This window comes from Microcaecilia unicolor, chromosome 3 (assembly GCF_901765095.1).
Source record: "Microcaecilia unicolor chromosome 3, aMicUni1.1, whole genome shotgun sequence".
Classification (NCBI taxonomy): Eukaryota; Metazoa; Chordata; class Amphibia; order Gymnophiona; family Siphonopidae; genus Microcaecilia; species Microcaecilia unicolor.
In genome coordinates, this window is record NC_044033.1 from 254,835,360 (window position 1) to 254,861,284 (window position 25,925).

The 25,925-nt window shown below is 46.9% G+C and overlaps 1 protein-coding gene across 1 annotated transcript; it reads left to right on the top strand.

Annotated features, from left to right (window-relative positions):
• Window positions 1-273: 273 nt before the first annotated feature.
• On the top strand, window positions 274-24,214 carry SLC17A7 (solute carrier family 17 member 7). The gene is made up of 12 exons (XM_030197921.1): window positions 274-335; window positions 8,590-8,842; window positions 12,897-13,015; window positions 15,156-15,270; window positions 16,268-16,355; window positions 17,652-17,738; window positions 17,974-18,116; window positions 19,139-19,288; window positions 20,140-20,272; window positions 21,080-21,190; window positions 22,608-22,735; window positions 23,852-24,214. The coding sequence occupies exons 1-12, from the start codon at window positions 274-276 to the stop codon at window positions 24,212-24,214; spliced, it is 1,752 nt and encodes a 583-aa protein (XP_030053781.1).
• The last annotated feature ends 1,711 nt before the right edge of the window (window positions 24,215-25,925 follow it).

The following is a 25,925-nucleotide window of genomic DNA, read 5'->3' on the forward strand; positions in this document are numbered from 1 at the left end:
ACTTTAAGCTGACCTCAGTCATGTTTTACCCTATTCCCTCTCTTCTCCCGAAATGAAGATCCTTTTTATGTTGACATGTGCTGCTCTCCTGCAGGGATTCAGTCTGGGGTCACAGCTCCTATAGCAATGAGACGAGCTTAAGCCCTTTCCCCGTGGTGATGAGATTAAGGAGAACTTTGTAATTTGTTTTTTAAAAAAAAAAAAAAAAAGGGGGGGGGGGGGTGAAAGAAAGCAAAAAGATAACCTCGGGCAGAATATCCTAAGAGGAGCATCATGGAGTTTAAGAAAGAAGAATTCAAGAAACTGGCTGGCAGTGCTTTGGGACATCTGCACAGGTAAGTGCCTCTCTGGCTTTGTGTTAGCAGAAGGATTTGAACTTGAAGCTCGGTGGCTGCTTAGACATGCCTGCTCTGGTCTGGGAGGGTCTTTGGGGTAGGTACCTTTTCCCTCTCCTCAGGGGATGGAGGGAGGATGTCATTAGCAGAGCCTTTAACAAAAGCTCAACGGGACACATCTACTGTCTGCCCATCAATCCTGTGACCTGCTCTCTCTCTCCCTCTTCAAAGCCTGGCATCTCACCTCTCCCCTCCACCCCTCTGTGCCCCCTCCCATCTAGGTAAAAAGACAAACCATGGGACCTTGAAAACCCAGGAGTACCCCCCCCCTTTCTTTGGGCTTAAAGAGTCTTTAATTCATCTGTGTCACTCCAAATTTAATCAAGAAATCTTTCATCACTCCTTCACCCCCCCCCCCACCCATGCATTTCCTTTAAATACCATGCCCTTCCTTTCTTTATGGGGAGGGGGTTATGTTAAGTCGGCCCTCTAAGGGCCAAGTGAAGACGTATGGTTTCTTGTATTTGTAACTCGTTCATTTCCTTAAAATACAAATCCCGAGAGAGTTGTTTAAGCAGCTTAGTTTGCCGTGGTGGGCGTGGTCGTCGGGGTGTTAACACGCTTTATGGGTGAGAACAGATATTGCAGTGTTCACAAAATATATTATCTTGTAATCCTCCCATGCAGTTGAGGATTATTTGATTGGGGTGGGGGGAATATATTTAAATCTAAAATTGGAACCAACATTTTATGCAAGAAAAGCGGAAAACAAGCACAGTAGGAGAGAGACAGGATAAGCTTCATCCCACGAATGTACTAGAAGCCATCAAAGTCTTTGTTCACGGGGTTTTCGTTTAATTGAGGGCCAACGAATGTTTTATGTCGTTTTGAAGGTCAGTGTTAGGGACACAAAGGAGTTAAAACTGGTAAATAATCCTGATTGTAAAGTTCAAGGACTTTGGGCTCTGTCCAGTTTGTGGAGAAAGGAAAGGCCCTGTCCTGGAAAGGGGAGGGGGAGGCAGAGGGAGAACAGGTCAAGAGAGGCTGTCTCTTGGAAACGGAAACTGAAGGAGAGAAGGGAGAGGCTGTCTCTTGGAAAGAGTGAAGGAATGAGAGAGAAAGAGAGAGGAAAGGCTGTCTCTTGGATGAGTGAAGGAATGAGAGAGAGAGAGAGAGAGAGAGAGAGAGAGGGAGGAAAGGCTGTCTTTTGGAAGAGTGAAGGAATAGGAGAGATGAGAGGCTGTTTCTTGAAAGTGGCTTGGGATAGGGAAGAGGAGAGGTTTTCTCTTGGAAAGGGTGAAGGAATGAGAAAGGAAAGGCTGTCTCTTGGAAGAGTGAAGGAATGAGAGAGAGAGAGAGAGGAAAGGCTGTCTCTTGGAAGAGTGAAGGAATGAGAGAGAGAAGAAAGGCTGTCTCTTGGAAGAGTGATGGAATGAGAGAGAGGAAAGGCTGTCTCTTGGAAGAGTGAATGAATGAGAGAGAGAGAGAGAGAGAGAGAGAGAGAGAGAGAGAGAGAGAGAGAGAGAGAGAGAGAGAGAGAGGAAAGGCTGTCACTGGGAAGTGGCTTGGGATAGGGAAGAGGAGAGGATTTTTTTTCTTACATTTGTACCCCGCGCTTTCCCACTCATGGCAGGCTCAATGCGGCTTACATGGGGCAATGGAGGGTTGTCTCTTGGAAAGGGTGAAGGAATGAGAAAGGAAAGGCTGTCTCTTGGAAAAGTGAACAGAATGAGGGAGAGGAGAGGTTGTCTCTTAGAAGAGTGAATGGATTGGGGAAGAGGCTGACTCTCGGCAGAGTGCATTACATGTACCCGTCAGGATCCACATCAGAGCAGGTTGCTGCTCCCGCTGCAGTCCCTCCCCCCACCCACACCAACTATCCCACCGCTCAAAGTCACCTTGAGCAAAGGCCTCCAATGTGCGCCAACCGCAGGCCAAGGCCTCTGCAGACACTCCCCAAAGAGAGCAGGAGAGGCTCCTCACCAGTCTGGCCCGGTCCCCTCCCCCCCACAAAATTTCTGAACCCCTAAATAATTTGCCATCATGTGCACTGCCTCAGATCTTCCAGAATAAATGGATACAGTTAGCAATAAGAGGGGGGGAGGAGGGAGAGAAAATGAAATACATAAATAATAAAAACCTATAGAAAAGTGGAGTCTTAAGTCTTTGAAAAGAAAGATCTTTCTTTATCCTCAGCTTCCTTCCTTCAGTCACATACAGTAAATAAGAAAAACCTTAAGTAGTGAGTGGAGAAAAAATTCCTAATTCCTAAAATCGGTCTTTGGAAAAAAAAAATCCTCTCTTTTCTCCTGCTTTAAGGCAAAAAATTAAAGCGATTTCATATAAGAACATGAAGCTCCTGAATATAACGAGAAATTCGTTTAGAAACATAACATTTCCTCTAGAAATACTCGATTCGGACGTTGCAAAACATTTGACAATAACGAAAATTCCCATACTGATATTCGGTAGACAAATTAAAGTTATTCTTTTTGGGGGGGAATCTCTAGCTGTTTTCACGGTCGGAAGGAAACCTTTTCTACGTATTTATGTCTGTAATATTTTCGAAAACTCATAATCCTTTTGCACAATGAGAAAAAAACCAGCAAACGCTCTACGATACGAAAGCTTTCCTCAGCCAAACGAAACGTAAAACCTGAAGGAAATGGACAAATAAACCCCCCCCCCCTCTCTCTCTCTCTCTTTCATTTATATAATTTCATCAGCAACATAATTTTCTATCTTTCTGTAGCCACATTTGAGCAGAGAATCGCGATGCCACGTTAGATAGTTTTAAAATTATATACGTTTATTTCCTTCAGATATGAAATCTACCTCTACAGAATGCATTTCTGTATCTCGTGAACTCCGAATTTTGGGATGTATGTTTCAGATTGTGGACCTTTGGAGATGTTGACTCTTGAGTTTACCACAGAACCAGCCTAGAGGGTTGGACGTGTCTATTTCTAGTTCTTATTTGCTCCTAAAAAAAAAATGTTTTAGTGCAGTGGCAAACACATCCTTGACAACCCCAAATCCGTCTGCGACCCCCAAGGCCCCCCCCCCAAATCAATCAACCAGCATCCCTCATCTTCTAATTCCACTGGACATCACCCAGGAATGGGTAAAACGGAGAAAATGATCTCAAATAGGACACGGGTTGTCCGGATTTTATTCAGCGCTTGATCATTACAAATAAACAAATAACTTATTTTAAATTGGATGATTTTTTTTTTGTTTTCCTATTTGGTTATTCTAAATTATTTCAACATAAAATATATGTTTTCCTGAATCGAATTTAAAGTCAGCAAAAGAGTCAGGTCAGTGCTTTAGGATTTTTTTTTTGGTGCCCCCCTCCCTCTATGCTAGAGTGAGAGAAATTGTTACCTCCAGAGGGGGGAGAATTTCTGCGAAGTTTAGTCTTTTAAGAGGGGCTCGGAGACACTTTGAAAACAAGTTTCCACTTTGCAGAAACGGTCCTTTTCCTGTATTTTCAGATGTCCTGGAGATACTGCTGAAATGAAGGATAAACGTTTAAGAGTTTGCCGAGGAGGCAGACCCCCAAATCCGCCTAACAAAGAAAATTCTCTCTGTATCTACCCCTTTCAATAACCAGAGGATGAACTGATGGTCTATTTAAGCCACAACATTCTTGGCCACTATATATTTGAGATAAATTGCCCCAGTGTCTGGCTTTAAATAAATTTCTATCCGTCATAATCACCGATGTGCTATAAAAATATTTTTAGTGTAGGCGAACCTATGGCAACGTTAAATAAAATTGATTTTCTGTTCACAACCTTGATTATAAATCTCTTCAAACGTGAAAATGCGGTGTCAGGCGTTAATGACTAGGGGGGGTGTATGATCAATTAGCCCCTACTCCTAAATAAGATGATAATTTATTGGTATCAGTATGTCTGTCCCCTGGTTTTGCTTAAATTCTGTTACCCTTTGTACAAAAGCAGAGATCTTCTCCCCACCCCACCCCCCCAAAAAAAAGAACTTAAAAGGAAATCTCAGAAATCCAATCAGACCTAACTAGATGTACATGAAGAGATCCAATGGTGAAATATGTTGATTCAACTTTTCCCACCGTTCCCAGTTTTAGATTGCCTTTGAAGGGATGAAGGCACTTTTTGGTGTCTACATTAGGAGGCTGTACATGTTTTTAATACCAGGTTGACAGAGCTGATTCATCATAGGGAATATCTGAGGTGGTGGGGGGGGGGGGGGGACGGGGACAGGGGGTTCCTTCTTTAAATCCTTCCAATACGTTTCTAGAGGAGTTCAACAGTCCCTGTCTGGTGGATTGATCTTCTCTGAAGGTCAACCAGGTCTTCTCTGTCCTACTGAAGGAATTTCACTGCAAAGGATGGAAAGTCACCCTGAAAAATTGTACTGGAAGGGGGAGAGAAGAGATACCCAGCTTAATCAAGGGCTGCAGAACTGAGTCATGGGAAGGAAGTCATCCTGTAAAGAATATTCCCAAAGGGGGAGGGAGAGATACTGACAGGACCTGGGCTAGCTCTCCAAAAGAGAGTCTTGTCCCTTGTTCCCAACACTCTGGGGGGGGGGGGGGGGGAGGCAGACACAGTTTGTGACCTGCATTTGAGATCTTCCCCTCTCTTTATGTAGAGATTAGAGTCCTTCTGACTGAAGTAATCCCCTCTGGAAAAATCTCTCCAGCACCGAGAGCTGGAGAATGAGATCCATCAGCTGCACAAGAGATTTTTAACTCGATTCTTATTACGAATGTCTCTTTTCCAATAACTGCCTCCAACCTGAGATGAGATCTGCTGACACAGATGTCAACATACCACATCCTGCTTTATGCACAGGCTCTATTTAAAGCAAAGTGGAGACATGTCTGGCAGCTGACACAAGATTTTTCACTACCCTTCTCAAGCACCAGGGACTTCTCTGCTGGATCTGGTTAAGGTTATTAGCTGAATAGACTTTTGCCTAGGTAGGTGGGTAATTGGAAGGGTGTCATGAGGGGAAGGGCTTTTCACATATCCGCTCCTGCAAATCTTCCTCAAATGTATCCTAAAATTCTTCATGCTGCAGCGAAGGGCACAAAGGTTTGGGAGCTGGAAGTGCCACAGTCCTAACACTCTAGGCTCCTTCCTGTCCCCTCCATACCTGGCAGAAACCCAAATCATGGCAACACTCCATACTACAAGCAGTTGCTTCCCCAAGTCTGTCTCAATAGCAGACTATGGACTTTTCCTCCAGGAATTTGTCCAAACCGTTTTTAAACCCAGATATGCTAACCACTGTTACCACATCCTCCAGCAAAGAGTTCCAGAGCTTAACTATTCATCGAGTGAAAAATATTTCCTCCTATTTGTTTTAAAAGTATTTCCATGTAACTCCCTCAAGTGTCCCCCTAGTCTTTGTACTTTTAGAACATGTAGAAAATCGATATACTTCTACTCGTTCTACATCACTCAGAATTTTGTAGACCTCAACCATATCTCCCCTTATCCATCTCTTTTCCAAGCTGGAGTGCCCTAACCTCTTTAGCCTTTCCTCATATGGGAGCAGTTCCATCCTCTCTATCATTTTGGTTGGTCTTCTTTGAACCTTTTCTGATTCCGCTCTATCTTTTTCGAGATACGGCGACCAGAACTGAATGCAATACTCAAGGTGCGGTCGCACCATGGAGCAATACAAAGGCATTATAGTATTTTCGGTCTTATTCACCATCCCTTTCCTAATAATTCCTAGCATCCTGTTTGCTAGGCATGGTGCATCCTTTAAAGAATACTAGCTTAGAGCACATTTCATGCCTAACTGTCGGCACTTGCATTTCCTCTGGCCAAATGTTGGCACCTAGTTTATGATGGGGGCAGAAGTGAGAGTAATTCTGGAGACATCCCTTGAATCCACCCATGCCCTTCCCATGCCCACCACCCCTTTTGAGTTGTACCCTATGAAATTTAGGCGTGAAGTTCTAGAATAAGGGATAGGGCAGACCCGTGCCAAAATCCTAATTAATGCCAATAATTGATTATCACCTGATTGATTCATTTAGGCATGAAGCTGTTATCCACGTCAAACCTTGAGTGACCTATTTATTTGAACACTTGATATACCGCAAATTGATCCTTGACAGGTGACTAAGCGGCTTACAACAATAATTAAAAGAAAAATTCTGGCACTGCTGATGAAGGGGAAGAAAAAGGGGGGGGGGGGAAGGGATAGAAGGGAGGGAAAAGTGGGGGAGGAAGCAGAGAAAAGGAGAGAGCAAGGCTCGTGTTGGAATAGAATCAAAAGGATCAGAATTCAGGAGATGGTGAACAAATGCAAGGACGGGGACACATGAGCAGAGAAGGAGGAGGTCACATGTGGAGCTCTTACCCATGCTACTGTGAATTGCATACATGCCCACCACACATACACACCTGCGCTGATTCGATAATGGAATCTGAGCGCTCCCATCACATTCCCAGTTTTAGAAGTCTACTCTTGGCATCCATTCAGCTCCCCCCCCCCCCCCCAATGAATGTAAAACTGATCTGCGATGCTTCTCCTTTACTACTCAACAGTGTGACAAAATACCACAAAATATATTCAAATTTTGGTGTCATTTCAGTAACAGCAACACAAACTATCTTCATTTTGTGAGGCCAAATACAATCCAGCACCTTTAGAAGAAATTCATCACACCATAACACCACCATCCTCCATGACTCACACTGCAACAACATGAAAAGACACAAACTGAGCTGGAAACCCTGGGATGTCAGAGTCTGTCTGCAGTGCAAGAGCAGAGAAAGAGAAGCAGAAATGCATTTCCTTCTGTACTGAGCAAAATCCAAAGAGATTAGAGACACATTTCCCAAAGAGAGGAGAGAGAAACAGAGAATAAGAGACCACAAATTAGAGACAAAAACCCTGAGATATCAGAGTCTGTCTGCAGTGCAAGAACAGAAAAAGAGAAGCAGAAATGTATTTCCTCCTGTAAGGAACAAAATCCAAAGAAAGAAGAGACACATTTCCCAAAGAGCAGAGAGAAAAACAGAGAATAAGAGACCACAGATTAGAAACGGAAACCTACAGACACAAACTGAGCTGGAAACCCTGAGAGGCCAGAGTCTGTCTTCAGTGCAAGAGCAGAGAAAGAGAAGCAGAAATGCATTTCCTCCTGTACTGAGCAAACTCCAGAGAGAGAAAATCAAAGAATGAACAGGAAAAATGGATCTAATCCTGGGGGGAAAGTTGATATAGAGCAGCCAGAACCACAGAATTGGTGATGTGCAGCCACCTGGCTGCAAACAGGACAATCTGAATGGGCACTAGAACCCCAGAATTGACCCTTCCAGTATAGTATAGATATAGAATAATATTTTTACATCCTCTGAGTTTAATTTGCTGTGGTCATCCCTTGTTTGTAAAAACAATTTTCCTCTGTGTTTCATTTTTCTTTCATCAAAAGAAGTATTTTTGAAAATCCCCCTCCTGGGTTGTGCCTATTTCACACCTCTGCACCAAAGATCTGATGCAAAGTGGGCAGCCAGCTTTAGCTCAAGGCCCAACACTCATTATCCATCGATTTTCTAACCATGTGGACAGTTTGGCAACCTGCACAAGCCAGGGAAGATTTTTCCCCATCTGGAGTTTCTGTCTGAGCAGTTTTCACACACACTTTAATCGGGAGAGGTGGCAACACCTTCCCAATTTCTCACGTTCAGCTCTCAGCAGGATGAAAACAACACTAGTCACAGCTGTTAATTAATGCTCTGCTGAGCCCAGAATAGATGGTGAAGGAAAAGTGAAGTTTATTACTTTAGTGTCTTGTGATAAAATTCAATCAAAAGCTCCCTCATACCACCACTGCTATACCCAGCTCTGCCAATGTCTGTAGCACCCTCTGCTATTCCAGGACTGAGATCCCCATACACAGTTCTGCCAATGCCCCTCATTCCTGCCCTGCAGGACCCCCTTGTATTCCAGTATTGAGACCTCCACCGATGCACCTCACTCCTGCCTTTCAAGACCCCCACAGTCAGCTCTACCGATGCACCTCACTCCTGCTCTGCTATTCCAGTACTGAGACTCTTACACACCTTGTTCCTGCCCTGTAGTGCAGGCTTTTATTCCAGCACTGAACCCATCTCTTCTCCTCCACTGCTGCTCCCCCACCTCTTTTTTTTGCTCTCAGAAGAGATTCCCTGTCTTACCTCTTGTTTGAGGAAGAGCAGAATGCAGGCACCACCCCTCACATGTTCTTTGGTACCCCCTGCAGGATCCTGGAGAAAAGGCAGACCACTGGAGAGACCATTGAGCTGACGGACCAGGGGCGTCCAGTGACAGCAGCCCAGAAGAGACAGCCTATGGTCGACTGCACCTGCTTTGGGCTTCCCCGCCGTTACATCATCGCCATCATGAGTGGTCTGGGCTTCTGCATCTCCTTTGGGATCCGCTGCAATTTGGGTGTCGCCATCGTCAGCATGGTGAACAATAACACCATCTACAAGGGGAACAAAGTCATTGTGGAGGTAAGTCTCCTCCCTCCCTCAGCCTGCACCTCTCTGTTTGTTTCAGACCTCTGCCTTATGCATGAGAGTAAGTTCACAACTTATTTTCTTTTAAGGTGGGGGAGGACAGTAGGACATGGACAGCAAATCCCAAAGCAGGTTCAACTGAGTAAAATTAGATTTATGTTACCATAAGCAACTTTACCAATGCCCCACCCATAACAGACATGACCAGCATCTCTCACATCCATAAGAGACATTACCAGCAGCTCTGACATCCATAAGAGACACTACCAGCAGCACAAGAAGCATTGCTGGCAAAACCCCATTAAATACCATAAGAGACATTATCAACAGTATCTCTCACACCCAGAAGATACTTTACCAGCATCTCTTACACCCAGGGGTGTGCTGGTAAATTTTTAACAACAGGCTCTTTCTTCGGACATAGCCAGCTCTGCAGTTGGAAGGGCCAGGGGTGGCCGGGTGAGGGGGGAGCAACACTTGGCATACCTTTGCTGGCAGCCAATAAATGGACTGCCACCACTCCCAACAGTCTTGCTCTGAGCAGCATGCTGGAACTTCTCTCACATGCTCGAGAAGTCCCAGCCTGCTGCCCAGAGCTGGAAATAAGGAGCGGGGAGCAGCAGTAGTCTATTCACCAGCAAAGTAAAGGATAATTCAGCAGGGGGCCCAAGCCCACATTTTGGGAGCCAGTTGTTAAAGTAGCCATGGAGGGCCCTACTTTAACAACCGGCTCCCAAAATTCTTAAAAACTTAACAACCGGCTCTTGCGAGCCTGTGAGAGCCTGCTCCAGCACACCACTGCTTACACCCATAAGAGACATTACCAGCAGCACAAGAGACACTGGTGGCAAAACCCCATTAAATACCATAAAAGACATTACTGAAAGCACCTCTAATACACATAAGGCATTTCATTCTCAGCGCTTGTCCCAAGGAGGTTTGATAACAGGAAATGGCATGAGTCTATCTGGCCCATTATGTGGGCTGAAGCCAGTAGATGAAGCTTGTTGCCCTATCTTTGTTTTGGGTGTACCAAGATGGCAGTGGCTGCATTGGGGAGAATTAAAAACCTCCTTGGGTGGAGACCGGCTTCAGTCTTGTGATGTCATGCCGTCTCCTGTTATCAAACCTCCTTGGCTCGTCCTCATCCAGTGGGAGTGAGGGGGTCATTTTCAGGAAATGTGGTTGCTTTGTGGGATAATAAAATCCACGATTAGCAGCATTTTCAGAGCCAGTTTTAGCCCTAGGACTCTGAATTCCATCTCAATACTGCCCCAGAGCCTCAGCTCCCACCAGCACTTCCCCAGTACTCAGTTCCCTCTCCCAGTACAGCCCAGTACTTATATGGCCCTGGTAGCACAGCCTGAACACAACCCTAATACACTCCCTCCCAGCACTGCCCCAGCTTTCTGACCCTCCTTCCAACACCCTTCCCAATACACCTCCAGAACTGAGACCACTTCCCAGCATAGGCTCAGAGCTGAGACCCCCTCCCTCTCTCCCTTTACAGCCCCAATGCTCTGTCTCTTTGGCATCATATCCCCCAGCACTCTGAACCCCTCCCAGCATATCCATAGTACTAACCTACTCTCCCTCTCTTCACCTCCTGGAACAGTGAGAGAAACACAGACCCCTCACTCCACCACTCCACTGCTGAAACCACTGTGTCTGTGGAGCCCCAGCAGGCTCACACCTCAGCAGTTTGCACATCTTGAGGCCCCTGTGTTCAAAATCAGGTTAAATTGCTCAGGACTTGGTAGATATAAATGGTAGATATAAAATCCTGAGTGGATTGGAACTGGTAGACTTGAATCACTCAGAGACACCAAGTTCTCCAGAGGGAGTAGGGAATGATGAGGAGCAGTGGTCATGGGGTGCTATAGGAATGGAGAAGGTTTGCTATCCTTGAAATGAGCAGTGGTAGTGGTGGGGGCACTGGTATAAGAGAAATGGGTGGAATGGTGGGGACACTTTTTGGCTAGTCCTGGTTTTCAACATACATCCCAAAGCACTGTGGGATTTGTAGTGCCTGATCCTCCCCATTGAAATCAGTGCTGCAAATTCCATAATGCATCAGAATGGGGTGCTCATAAATCCAGGACTGGCCAAAATCTCCAGCCTGGAACTGGGTAACTTGGCATTGCTGATTATTTACCCTTTCCAAATATACTAGGACACGCAAGAGGGGCACGAAATGAAGTGACTAAGCAGTACATTTAAAACAAACCAGAGATAATATTTCTTCAATCAACGTGTATTTAAACTCTGGAATTTGTTGCCAGAGAATGTGGTAAAAGCAGTTAGCTTAGCAAGGTTTAAAAAAGGTTTGGATAATTTCCTAAAAGAAAAGTCCATAAGCCATTATTACTACTACTACTACTACTACTATTTAGCATTTTTATAGCGCTACAAAGCGTACGCAGCGCTGCAGAAACATAGAAGAAAGACAGTCCCTGCTCAAAGAGCTTATAATCTAATAGACAAAAAATAAAGCAAGCAAATCAATTAATGTGTGGAGGAAAGAGGAGAGGAGGGTAGGTGGAGGTGAGTGGTTACAAGTGGTTACAAGTCAAAAGCAATGTTAAAGAGGTGGGCTTTCAATCTAGATTTAAAGATGGTCAAGGATGGGGCAAGACGTAGGGGCTCAGGAAGTCTATTCCAGGTGTAGGGTGCAGCGAGACAGAAGGAGCGAAGTCTGGAGTTGGCAGTAGTGGATAAGGGAACAAATAAGAAGGATTTATCCATGGAACGGAGTGCATGTGAAAGGGTGTAGGGAAGGACGAGTGTGGAGAGATATTGGAGAGCAGCAGAGTGAGTACATTTATAGGTTAGTAGAAGAAGTTTGAACAGGATACGAAAACGGATATGAAGCCAGTGAAGCGGCCTGAGGAGAGGGGTAGTATGAGTAAAGCGACCCTGGTGGAAGACGAGACGGGCAGCAGAGTTTTGAACTGATTGGAGAGGGGACAGGTGACTAAGTGGGAGGCCAGCAAGAAGCAGATTGCAGTAGTCTAAACGAGAGGTGACAAGGGTGTGGATGAGGGTTTTGATAGAGTGCTCGGAAAGAAAGGGGCGGATTTTACGGATGTTGTAAAGAAAGAAAGGACAGGTCTTGGTGATCTGCTGGATATGAGTAGAGAAGGAGAGAGAGGAGTCAAAGATGACCCTAAGGTTATGAGCTGAAGAGACAGAGAGAATGAGAGAGCCATCAACATAAACAGAAAACGGGGGGAGCGGGGAGGTGGGTTTGGGGGGAAAAATGAGAAGCTCGGTTTTGGTCATGTTTAATTTCAGGTGGCGTTGAGACATCCAGACAGCAATGTCATTCAAGGACTTGGAAAAATCCACTGCTTATTTCTAGGATAAGCAGCATAAACTCTGTTTTACTGTTCTGGAATCTTGCCAGGTACTTGTGACCTGGATCAGCCACTGTTGGAAACTGGATACTGGGCTTGATGGACCTTTGGTCTGTCCCAGTATAACAATGCCTATGTTCTTATGATATTGGTACCAAGGTCCATTGTACAGGGGTGTTAGACATGTTCCTATTACAACCAAAAATGAGAAGCTGTAATGAACACTATAAGAGACAGCAGTTAAAGAGACTAACATAAATCATGAGAAACATCACTCCCAGCACCTGTTAACGTCTCCTATACAGCACTAGAGACATTCTCACAATTCTGAAGAGGTATAAAACAAAGTGCAGGCTTAGCTTAATGGTTAGAGCAATGGTCTAAAAACCCACAAACCTGGGTTCAAATCCCCCCCCCCCCCCCGCTCCTTGTGATTTTGGGCAAATCAGTCACCCTCCATTTCCTCAGGTTACATACTGGAAACCTCTGGGGACAGGAAAAGATGTCCTGTAACTGACCTGGGGAAAAGAAGCGAGGTAAATAAATTAACATCCTCTTATAACTTTAAGAGACATTGCTGGCAGTGCAGTGATAATTGCTGCAGTCAGGTATTTCCCTGACCCATTCTCTTCATTTTCTTCTCTTCCATTTCCTCCTTCCTTCTAACCCATATCTGTATTTTTGTATTGCAGAAAGCCAAATTCACCTGGGACCCTGAAACCGTAGGGATGATCCATGGCTCTTTTTTCTGGGGCTACATTGTCACTCAAATCCCGGGAGGTTTCATCGCCCAGAAATTTGCTGCTAACAGGTGGGAACAGGGAGCAGCCACTGATGCTACTGTAGGAAGTGATGGTGGAAGTCTGGGTGGGTGTGGGGGGAGCTGTAGGGTACGATGGAGAACTGAGCAGTAGGGGAATGGTGTGTGTGTTGGGGGGGGGGGGGTATTTGTGGATAGTAGTGATAGGGGGTTCTGGGAGACCACTGGAGAGAGTCTGGCAGGAGAGGGAGCAGGGCATGATGGGAACACTATAGGAATGGAGAAGGTTTGCTATCCTTAAAATGAGCAGTGTGCATGTGGGGTGGGGGGTGGAGAGGCACTGGTTTAAGGGGAAATGGAGGGAATGGTGGGGGATTGCAGGCTGGGGGTAGCTTTTATGAATTTTTGAGGTGGGTGGGCTGGTGGGAGGGAGACCGGAATGGTGGTCACTGACCTTCCCTGGTTTGTACAGTATTATATGGGGAAAATGTGGTACCCCATGTGGTCATTGACTTTCCCTGGTCTGTACACTATTATGTGGTGATAATGTGGCACCCCATGTGGTCATTGACTTTCTCTGGTCTGTACACTATTACGTGGGGATAATGTGGTACCCCATGTGGTCATTGACTTTCTCTGGTCTGTACAGTATTATATGGGGAAAATGTGGTACCCCATGTGGTCATTGACTTTCCCTGGTCTGTACACTATTATGTGGTGATAATGTGGCACCCCATGTGGTCATTGACTTTCTCTGGTCTGTATAGTATTATATGGGGAAAATGTGGTACCCCATGTGGTCATTGACTTTCCCTGGTCTGTACACTATTATGTGGTGATAATGTGGCACCCCATGTGGTCATTGACTTTCTCTGGTCTGTACACTATTACGTGGGGATAATGTGGCACCCCATGTGGTCATTGACTTTCTCTGGTCTGTACAGTATTATATGGGGAAAATGTGGTACCCCATGTGGTCACTGACCTTCCCTGGTCTGTACAGTATTATATGGGGAAAATGTGGTACCCCACGTGGTCATTGACTTTCCCTGGTCTGTACACTATTACGTGGTGATAATGTGGCACCCCATGTGGCAATTGACTTTCCCTGGTCTGTACACTATTATGTGGGGCTAATGTGGCACCCCATGTGGTCACTGACCTTCCCTGGTCTGTACAGTATTATATGGGGAAAATGTGGTACCCCAGGTGGTCACTGACCTTCCCTGGTCTGTACAGTATTATATGGGGAAAATGTGGTACCCCACGTGGTCATTGACTTTCCCTGGTCTATACACTATTACGTGGTGATAATGTGGCACCCCATGTGGCAATTGACTTTCCCTGGTCTGTACACTATTATGTGGGGCTAATGTGGCACCCCATGTGATCACTGACCTTCCCTGGTCTGAACAGTATTATATGGGGAAAATGTGGTACCCCAGGTGGTCACTGACCTTCCCTGGTCTGTACAGTATTATATGGGGAAAATGTGGTACCCCACGTGGTCATTGACTTTCCCTGGTCTGTACACTATTATGTGGGGCTAATGTGGCACCCCATGTGATCACTGACCTTCCCTGGTCTGTACAGTATTATATGGGGAAAATGTGGTACCCCACGTGGTCATTGACTTTCCCTGGTCTGTACACTATTACATGGTGATAATGTGGCACCCCATGTGGCAATTGACTTTCCCTGGTCTGTACACTATTATGTGGGGCTAATGTGGCACCCCATGTGGTCACTGACCTTCCCTGGTCTGTACAGTATTATATGGGGAAAATGTGGTACCCCAGGTGGTCACTGACCTTCCCTGGTCTGTACAGTATTATATGGGGAAAATGTGGTACCCCACGTGGTCATTGACTTTCCCTGGTCTGTACACTATTACGTGGTGATAATGTGGCACCCCATGTGGCAATTGACTTTCCCTGGTCTGTACACTATTATGTGGGGCTAATGTGGCACCCCAGGTGGTCACTGACCTTCCCTGGTCTGTACAGTATTATATGGGGAAAATGTGGTACCCCAAGTGGTCATTGACGTTCCCTGGTCTGTACATTATTATGTGGTGATAATGTGGCACCCCATGTGGTCATTGACTTTCCCTGGTCTGTACAGTGTTACATGGGGTTGATGTGGTACTCCAGGTGGTCACTAACTTTCTCTAACCATCGTTCTTTGGCAGGGTGTTTGGTTTTGCCATCATCGCCACCTCCACACTGAACATGCTCATCCCATCAGCAGCCCAGGTCCATTACGGATGTGTGATCTTTGTTCGGATCATGCAGGGGCTGGTGGAGGTAAGTCTTCACCCTTTTCTGGCAAGTCTGTCTTGGGTCTCATCTTTATCCTCGCAGCTCAGCTGTCCCAAGATCACTGCTATTCCTGCTCCTATCTACCCCTGCATGAATCCCAGCACCTCACTTCAGGGCCGCCGAGAGACACAGTCGCCCACTGCACCGTGACCCCCACACACACACACTCAGGCCCCCACCCAACCCCTTACCTTCCTGTGTCTAACTGCTCCTCCCTCTGTCTGTAGGCTCCTGCTCCTGTGTGCCGGGATCCAGGCATTAACACCATAACTCGGGTCCCGGGTTATTGCGTTAATACAATCATCCGGGACCTCCTGGCACAGAAGCAGGATAGAGACAGACCCAGAAGCAGGCAAGCAGGAAGAAGCTTGATGGTGCTGGCCCCCCCTTGGAGACCGGGACTACTGAATTTTGCCCCCCCCCCCGGCCCCCCTCTCGGCGGCCCTGCCTCACTTCCCTCTTAACCCACTCCCTCAAATTTTCATCCATTTTTTTTCTCCATTATGGCTTTCTGTTTTCTATCCTTGGTCCCCTACCCCTAGTTTTTCAGCACCAGCATCTCTTAACCACACTTACTGCTGTGCTGAGAAGCTGGTGCTCTGGGTTTTGTGCTTTTCCCCAGGTAACACCCTTCCCTCTCCTTTCCTCCACACCCCATTACCTCATTTAATTCCCATTAAAGTGGGACCCAGGGATGGTTTGTTTTCCAGGACAAAGTACTGGCAGGCTGCCTTTGGTGGAGGTAAGATGCTTCTCTGTTCTCCACATGCAATGCCAGGGCTGACGTGTACCGACTGTGACCCCTGATCGAGAGAAGGAATTCCATGCCTCTACCTGTATTTTAAAAAATGTTCCATTGTTACTTTACACTGACTTGCAGAAATCATTCTCCCTTTTCATGCTCTATTCTATCTCTCTGTTTCTTTCATCTCTGTCTCCCCCTCCCCCCCCCCCCCCCCCCGGTGTCCTTGTCCTGGTGTAGGGGGTCACGTACCCGGCCTGCCACGGGATTTGGAGTAAATGGGCTCCACCACTGGAGCGCAGCAGGCTTGCAACCACTGCTTTCTGTGGTAAGGTGTCAGCCATGTTTACAGCTTCTGCCTGACATAGTACAGAATGTGGGTGATGCCAACACAGGTCTCAGGAGTCTAATAAGTAATATGGCATGATAAATGTCAATTATGGAATTAATCATGTGCTAAGTAAGCATGTATCACTGGTTATGTGTTAACTGATGTGATATGTCATAAGTTGTGAGCAGATCATAAGTGATGTGGTTTATGATAAGTGAGCGTAGGAAAAGTGATATGACATGCAAACATTTAATAAATGATAGGACATATCACTTTTCCTATGCTCACTTATCATATATTACATCACTTATGATCTTCTCACAACCTATCACATATCACATCAGTTAATACATAATCATCACTTATCCCACATGTGATAAGTGAGCACATACGTCACATCACTTATCCCACATTCACTTATCATATGTGATAAGTGAGTTAGGTAAGTGATGTAACGTGTGATAAGTGAAATGATGTGATAAGTGAGCACATATGTCACATCACTTATCACATGCTCACTTATCACATGTTACATCACTTACCTAACTCACTTATCACGTATGATAAGTGAGTGTGGGATAAGTGATGTGATAAGTGAGCATGTAACAAATGATACATGTGAGTGTGGAATAAGTGATGTGGATTGTAACACATGAGCATGTAATATGGCACATAAGTGGGTATGGGATATATTATGTGATGTAGGATAAATGAGTATGTAGTAAGTGATATGATAAGAGAGCATGGGATAAGTGTATGACATGTGATAAGTGAGCATGTAATAAGTGATATGGCATCTGATAAGTGGGTATGGGATATGTTATGTAATGTTTGATAAGTGAGCATGTAGTAGGTGATAGATGATAAGAGAGCATGGGATAAGTGATGTGATAAGTCAGCATATAATAAATGATATGACATATGATAAGTGAGTTTGGGATAAGTGATGTGATGTGTGATAAGTGAGCAACTATGCAATCACATGCCGTATCTCTTATTACATGCTCACTTAACACAATTCACATCACTTATCCTACACTTACTTATCACATCATATCACTTATTACATGCTCATTATCAGATGTTACATCACTTACCCCAACTCACTTATCACACGTGATAAGTGAGTGTGAGATAAGTGATATGATAAGTGAGCATTTAATATGTGATATATGTGAGTGTGGGAATATATTAAGTGAGCATGTAATAAGTGATATGACATGATAAGTGAGTGAGAGGTAACTGATGTGATATCTGATGAGTGAAACGGTGTCTCTTGTTCTGCCCCTGCAGGGTCCTATGCTGGAGCAGTGGTAGCAATGCCCCTGGCAGGGGTGCTGGTCCAGTATTCTGGGTGGAGCTCTGTGTTTTATGTGTATGGTAAGGAACAAGGCCTCGCATGTGATGGGCACAGAAAAGGGGCCGAGCATGGGAGAGGGAAAGAGAGAAACAGACAGAGAGGGAGGGTGGAAAGTTCTTGCATTATGTTCTCAGAATATGATTGTCTAAACTTCGCTCCCCCAACCCCGAGAAATTGTAGAAGCCTGAGAAACCGTGTCAGGCCGTAGCATTCACTCCAAGAGTTCGTGTCACACCTCATTCTCTCTCCCCACAGGGAGCTTCGGCATCGTCTGGTACATGTTCTGGATCCTGGTATCCTACGAGAGCCCAGCCCAGCATCCGACCATCTCTGAGGAGGAGCGAAAGTACATCGAGGAAAGCATTGGAGAGAGCACCAGCTTCATGAACCCATTGGCGGTGAGTCAGAGAGAGAGAGACCAGCCCCTCACTCTCTCCTAACTGCAGAAAAGGCTGAATTCAGAAACACACACACACAGTAATATAGTAAGTGATGGCAGATAAAGACCTGAACGGTCCATCCAGTCTGCCCAACAGTCACATTCATTATCAAGTTATATGAATGTGATGTAAAATACTTGATCATTGTCTCTGTGTGGCATTTCTGGGACATAGACCGTAGAACTTAGGTTCCAACTACTGAAGTTGCCATCGAAGCCCACTCCAGCCTATCTAAATCTGTCTTGTCAATTGCGGGACACAGACCGTAAAAATCTGCCCTGCACTGTCCTCACCTTCCAATTACTGGAGTTTCCATCAAAGCCTTCTTCAGCTCAGCCTAAGCCATACTGCCATCATATACAGGACTCTGACCATACAAACCTGCCCAGCACCACCCTGAGTTCTTCACAGCCAGAGTCACCATCTAACGCACCACTCGACCTGCAAACGGCACATCCAACCATTTAAGTTTTGCTTTTTATTCCATTCATTTTCTAATTAGAGATCCTCTGTGTTCATCCCATTTTGAATTACATCACTGTTTTTTTCTCCTCTACCTCCTTCAGCAGGGCATTCCAGGCATCAACCACCCTCTCCGTGAAAAAGGAATTTTCTGACATTACTCCTATGTCTACCACCCTGCAACCTCAATTCATGCCCTCTAGTTTTACCATTTCCCTTCTCTGGAAAATATTTGTTTCTATATTAATACCTTTCAAGTATTTAAATGTCTCTATCATATCTCCCCTGTCCCTCCTCTCTCTCCTCTATACATATTCAGGTTTTCCCAGTTTCTTCCCACATCATATCTGTCACCTTCCACTGATAAGCAACCATGCAAATACACCAAAACACACATATTTCAGACACGTAAATACACCCCGCACACACAGTCACACACACACTGATCAGAAACTGTCACTATACACAGTGTCAGGCTCACGCCAATATATCCACCCTCTTCATCTCTCCTGCCACAGAAATTCAAGGCTCCCTGGCGTAAGTTCTTCACGTCCATGCCCGTCTACGCCATCATCATCGCCAACTTCTGTCGCAGCTGGACCTTCTACCTTCTGCTCATCAGCCAGCCCGCCTATTTCGAGGAGGTCTTTGGATTCGCAATCAGCAAGGTGAGTGAAGAAAGGGACCTCCTGAGACATAAACCACAGACTTCCCTTCCCACAGGTGTCTGTGTTTCTCAGATACATCTCATGGCCTCCTTCCATGTGTACCTATTTCTCACACACTTCCCATGGCCTCGTCCCACATGTCTCTGTGTCTCTCACACACATACCATGGCCTTCTCCCATGTGTGTCCGTGTTTCTCATATACATCCCATGGCCTCCTCCTGTGTGCGTCTGTGTTTCTCACACACATTCCATGGCCTCCTCTCACATGTCTCTGTATATTTCTCACATATGTCTTGGCCTCCTCCCATGTGGGTCTGTGTATTTCCCACACATATTGTGGCCTTTTCTCATGTGTCTTTGTGTATCTCTCATATATGCTGTGGCCTCCTCCCATGTGTCTTTGTGTATATGCTGTGGTTTCATCTCATGTGTCTTTGTGTATGTCACACACATGTCGTGGCCTCTTCTCATGTGTCTTTGTGTATCTCTCATATATGCTGTGGCCTCTTCCCATGTGTCTTTGTGTATATGCTGTGGTTTCATCTCATGTGTCTTTGTGTATGTCACACACATGTCGTGGCCTCTTCTCATGTGTTTTTGTATATCTCACACACGTGTCATGGCCTCTTTTCATGTGTCTTTGTGTATCTCTCACACACATGCTGTGGCTTCTTCTCATGTGTCTTTGTGTATCTCACACATGTTGTGGCCTCTTCCCATGTATTTTTCTGTATCTCACACACATGTCGTGGTCTCCTCTCATGTGTCTTTGTGTATCTCACACATATGCCATCATCCCCCCTCCATCCGTGTGCCTCACCTGTCACGTGTTTTGGTATTTCACATATAGGTTGGTCTCCTTTCTGCTCTCCCCCACCTGGTAATGACTATCATCGTGCCCATCGGAGGTCAGATTGCTGACTTTCTACGTAGCAAAAAGATTATGTCCACCACCAACGTCCGGAAAATGATGAATTGTGGTGGTAAGTGATCTAGCTAAAAGCGCCACCCTTAGACCCTGAACACAGTCAGGAGACAGACACCTGAGCAGGGCCACCAAGAGAGGTAGGAGGAGGGGCAAAATTCCCTGGGCCCAGCCTCCAAGGGGGGGGGGGCCCGGGTCTGGGCCTGGCAAGCTTCTTCCTGCCTGCGTGCCGCCCAGGTTCTGGATGATTGCATTACTACGATATCGTGTTATTGCAATCATCCGGGTCCCGACTCTCGGCATGGACAGGAGCAGGAGCAGGAGAGGACAAACAGGCAGGAAGAAACTTGTTGGCTTGCTGAGCCTGGACCCTCCCTTGGTGGCAGAGACAGAAAGGTAAGGGGCAGGCGGGAGGGAGCGGCGATGCGAGTCGGGAGGGGGCAGCGCACGGCTGTCCGGTTCTGCCCCGGGCCCAGCTGTGTCTCTCCGCGGCTCTGCCCCCGAGATCCTTAGGGTATAAAGCACAAATACAGCACGGACAACTGAAGAGCAGATCTTTATAAGAATCCTACACAGATATTTCACTGACACTTGTAAAGCATGAAAACAGCACAGACAGCTGAAGAGCAGTTTAGGAGAGGGGAGACAGTTCAAGGCCTGTGATCATGAGGAAAGGTGTAAATTTTACCCTGCTGAGGGAAAGTTTGAAAAACATAAGACACGTTTTCTCCCTTGATCAATGTAGTTTATTGAAAGTTATAAAAATACTAAAACAGACAGGGATAAGACCAAGAAGGGCTACAGGCTGACTTTCTAGCCTTGAACCACGCTAAAAGTCCCTCTGTTCCTTTTTGTGTTTCCCGAGGCTTCGGCATGGAGGCGACGCTCCTTCTTGTGGTGGGATATTCGCACTCCAGAGGGGTTGCCATTTCTTTCCTGGTGCTGGCCGTGGGCTTCAGCGGCTTCGCCATCTCAGGTGGGTTCGCTTTCGTCAGATATGGAGCCAAAGAGCAGGCCACTGACGGCGGAGTTTACCGCTTCTGATACCAGGGTTGTTCACACTGTACATCTCACCATCGTCAACCTGGTTAATATGATCACCCCCTCCCCAGAAGAGCAGAACAGGGCACTATCCAAAACATTGCCCCAACCATTCTGGCATCGATGTGGATTTTAAACAAACCAATCAGATGCCAGTGTGTGGTTGAGATATTATTCCAGGCAGGGGCAGCCCCTAGGTGGCACTTTTCAAGGAGCGGCATCTTACTGCTGTCAGCCTAGTGGTTGCATCCCTCCTTTCATCTCTTTCCTCCTGGGCCGGCATCTCTCCTTCCCTCCACTCCCCCCCCCCCCCCCAATCACAGGCTGGCATCCTCCCCCTTTCCTTCCTCAACCCCCTTCCCAGAGTCTCTCTTTTTTGTTTTCCAAAGGTCAGTGGTATCAGCAGTGGTAGCAATGATTCCCATATGCTTCCCTGCCGCCAGCGCCGATCTCTCTGATGTAACTTGTGCTCCTCACCTCACCCCAGGCCTCCAAGGTGTGAAGTTAGGACCTGGTGGACGCCAGCACCGAAGAGTTCAACCCTAGTGGAATGAATGGGACATTTTTCTGTTTGTGTGTGGTTTGACTCACTTTGGAGTTTTGTCAGTGCATTTTTTTGGGGGTAAAAAAGGTGCCGGTACTCAAATTCTAGGTCACCCTTCAGGGGTGGGGTGATGACTGAAGGACCCACCCCACAATAGCCAGGCCCCCTGCAACCAGTCACAGAATCTATGACAAGGCAGAATTGGTGTGCAAAGCCTCAGCTCTTTCATTAAAACTTGGGGTCCATGGGTCAATTTTAGCAGACAATGGAAAAGGTGCCGGTACTCAGTACCCCCAAGTACCCTCTCAAAAAAAGCCCTGAGTTTTGTGCATATAATGTATAAATATATATGGTTTATGTATTTTCATGGTTTTGTAATACACTTAACTGCTTGGCTCCTGTCAGTTTGTACTTTTCTATCACTCCCAACCTGCTTACTCCCTGATTGTAGCTCTGAGGATCGAGTTGGGGGGGGGGGGGGATGCCAGGGAACCAGGGGCACCATCTCATCCCTTGCTTCAAGCAGCAGATTGCCTTTGGCCATCCCTATATTTCCTATTGCTGAAATACGGCTGCCCCCCACACCAGCGTTGCTTAAAGACTCCCAAAGTTAGGTTGACCGTTGGGTTCATTTTGGAGGGTATCTCTGCTCTTGGATGTGGCTGCTACTGCCATGAACTGCAGCCCCCTCCCCCCCCAATATCCTATCCCAGGAGCCCTCTCCTCCCCCTGTGGCACATATTACAGCGATTTGGTGCCCTCTATAGCCTGATTTTGAGAATATCTATTTTCCTCCCCTGACTATTAGGATTTAATGTGAATCACCTAGACATTGCCCCACGTTATGCCAGTATCCTGATGGGGATTTCTAATGGTGTGGGCACACTCTCTGGCATGGTATGTCCTCTGATCGTCGGAGCAATGACCAAACACAAGGTAAAGGGCCGCAAGACAGAGAAGGGGGAGAGTGGAGTCAGGGAGGGAGAAGTACCAGGCCAGAGAGAGAGAGAGAGGAGAGAAGGGGCAGAGAGGAAGGCATGAGGGAGGAGAGTGGTGACCGACAGGGGAGTGTGGAGGTAGAGGTAGAGAGAGAGAGTGCTGGATCACAGCAGGGGGTGTGGAAATAGAGAGATAGTGCTGGGACAGAGAGAGCATTGGAGCAGAGAGGGGAATGCCATGTGCGGAGTTAGAGAGAGAGAGAATGTGCTGGACAGAGAAGGGAGTGTGGGGGTACAGAGGGATGTGCTGGGACAGAAAAGGGGCACATGGGACCAGAGAAGGGAGTGTAAGGGGGGGGGGGGGTGAGGGAGCATACAGGCTCTTCAGAATGGGTTGATTCATTAGTGGGAGATGCAGAGGATCAGGGCCGTGCCAACACAGTAAGCTAGGTAAGCATGGCAGGAGGGCGCCGTCCTCTGGGGGGCGCCCTGCCGCGCCATGCTTACCTCACCCTCTCCCATGTCCCAACTGCCCACCCTCTTCTCCCCCCCCCCCCCAAGATCCCTTTTAAATTTACCTCCGGCAGCGAACAAAGGCGCAGCGTCCGTAAAGGAGGCGGCGCTCCTGACGTCTCTACTAGTCTTCCCTTCGCTCAGTGTTCCGCCTTCTTCTGACGTCAAGGAAATGACGTCAGAAGAAGGCGGGACATAGAGCGAAGGGAAGACTAGAGACGTCGGGAGCGCCGCCTCCTTCACTGGCGCTGCACCTTCGTTCGCTGCCGGAGGTAAATTTAAAAGGGATCTTGGGGGGGGGGGGGGGGAGAAGAGGGTGGGCAATTGGGACATGGCCCAGGGAGCGGGAGGGCAACTGATCATCTGCAGGGGGGCACCAACTGATCATCTGCAGGGGGGCGCCACAGACCCTTGGCACAGCCCTGCAGAGGATCCTTTGACATACTGCTTTGGAACAAATTTTAAGCATGGAGCAGAAATTTAACTAGTGAAGTATAAGCACATTATTGACTGCTGACTGCTGATCTGGCTAGCACAGAAAAGTGAGAGTCTCTTCTCTCAGTCCAATGTTACAGCCTCTCTCCCTCTCTCCACCCTATAGACCCGTGAAGAGTGGCAGTACGTCTTCCTGATCGCTGCGCTGGTGCACTATGGAGGGGTCATCTTTTACGGCATATTCGCCTCAGGGGAGAAGCAGCCTTGGGCTGAGCCCGAGGAGGTCAGTGAGGAGAAATGTGGATTTATACACGAAGATGAGCTGGCTGAGGAGATGGAGGATGAACCGGTGGCAAGTCGTGGCACATACGGTGCCATCAGCAGCAGTGACGGTGGTGGTGGTGGTGGTGGTGGTGGCTTTCATAACGGGGGCTGGAAAGCTGATTGGGACTGGAAAGAGGAATTTGTTCAAGATCAGGGTAATAAGCCCTATTTGTATGGCACAGCCGGTGAGCGGGACCTGTCCTGAGAGAGAAGAGAATGGAGTGCAAGCCATGTCACATGTCAGGATATCTGCAGATTGACTGCTGCCACAGTGTCTCCTGAAACACACTTACCCACCCACACCCCACTCACTCAATCACCACACCCATTAAACCCACACACACTCCCACACATCCCCACACCTAATATACCACACACTCCCTCACATCCCCACAGCCCTATACCACACACCCAATATATCACACACGCCCACACATCTACACCAACATAAACTCACACCTAATACACCTACACATGCACTCACAAATCCTCACACACTCCGACACATCCCCACAGACATATACACTCACACACATTCAGACATTTTTACTCACATACACCACACTCAATACACCCACACATGCATACAAACTAAACCTACACCTACACCTACACATCCCGATGCCCATATACAATCACACCCACACACTTGAACATACACCCCCTCCCAATATGCTCACACATGCACACAGACACACATCCAGGCATATAGCTCCCAAATTCACACCTACCCACCTTCCCAAATCACAAACACACCCACCTACTTATACACTCCATTATTACCTGGATGTCACTATTTGCTTTTTGTTGATTGAAGAGAGGCCAACCCATCCCCCCTCCTGTGCCTAAAATTCAGTGTCCCTGAGGGTCAGCTGTAGGGGTCACTGGACAACAACACTCAGCCTGGACCCACTGATGGGGGGGGGGGAGTGGAGCATTGTGGAAAGGCCAGGGAGGGGCATGAAGGTCAGCTGTGAGTATGTGTGAGTCCGGGATGTTATAGCGTAGCTCCATTTACCCCATCCCCCTTCCTCACTGTGTAGCACTATGAACACTGTGTTCTAATGCCCCATCCTCTCACTGGAGGTGTCAGACTTCTGTGCCCCTTCCTCCATTCGCAGTGAAGATGGCAGTCACTTGGAGACAGTGCAGACTGAACTCTGATACATCTTTCTACTGTAGGGTTTGAGGGTTTGTCCCTAAATGTTTTTTTCTATCTCCCTAAAGACATCATAGTCCTTGCAAAATTGGGGCAGAGAAGGGAATTTAGGGGTGTACTGGTTAAAAAATGTGGGGTGGGGGAAGCCTGGCTCTGAAATGAGGGGCCTGGGAATGAGGTGTCATTGTCTCCCCAACACCCCACTTCAGCCTATTCCATTGGGTGAGGGCAGGGTAGGGTGGGTAGGGATAGAACTCTCTTTTTAGCTACTCCTAAAGAGACTGGTTGCACATGAGAAACCTCCTCCCCATCCTGTCCATTCAGTATTTGATGCTCTTCTCCAAGCAGGGCAGCAGAATCTTGCCTGAGAAAGGGGAGGAACGGAGGGATACAGTCTGGAGTGGAGGAAGCAAATCAGAGAAAATATTTCTTCACTCAACGTGTAATTAAACTCTGGAATTTGTTGCCAGAGAATGTAGTAAAAGCAGTTAGCTTACCGGGGGTTTAAAAAGGAGGGATACAGGAAGGGTTGGTACGCTGATCTATTCCTTGTATCACCCTGGGAGCAAGTGGAGAGTTTTTAATGCCTAAAATCTGGTGACCTCTCTCCAATGTGCATCTATTAGGGGCAATATTTTTCTGGGTGGCAGCTGAGTGTTGGGGGGGGGGGAGGTGGAGGTTTGAGGGTGTGGATATGTGTGTGTGTATGTGGGGTGTGGTAGTCTAGGTGTACAGGGAGAAACGTATGTGTTTAGGG

Bases quoted from the DNA above. Each gene is read 5' to 3' on its own strand.
- SLC17A7 (XM_030197921.1), top strand. From the start codon at position 274: ATGGAGTTTAAGAAAGAAGAATTCAAGAAACTGGCTGGCAGTGCTTTG. The intron at 15,271-16,267 runs GTAAGTCTTCAC...GTCCTGGTGTAG, and splicing joins TCATGCAGGGGCTGGTGGAG to GGGGTCACGTACCCGGCCTG. The intron at 16,356-17,651 runs GTAAGGTGTCAG...CTGCCCCTGCAG, and splicing joins TGCAACCACTGCTTTCTGTG to GGTCCTATGCTGGAGCAGTG.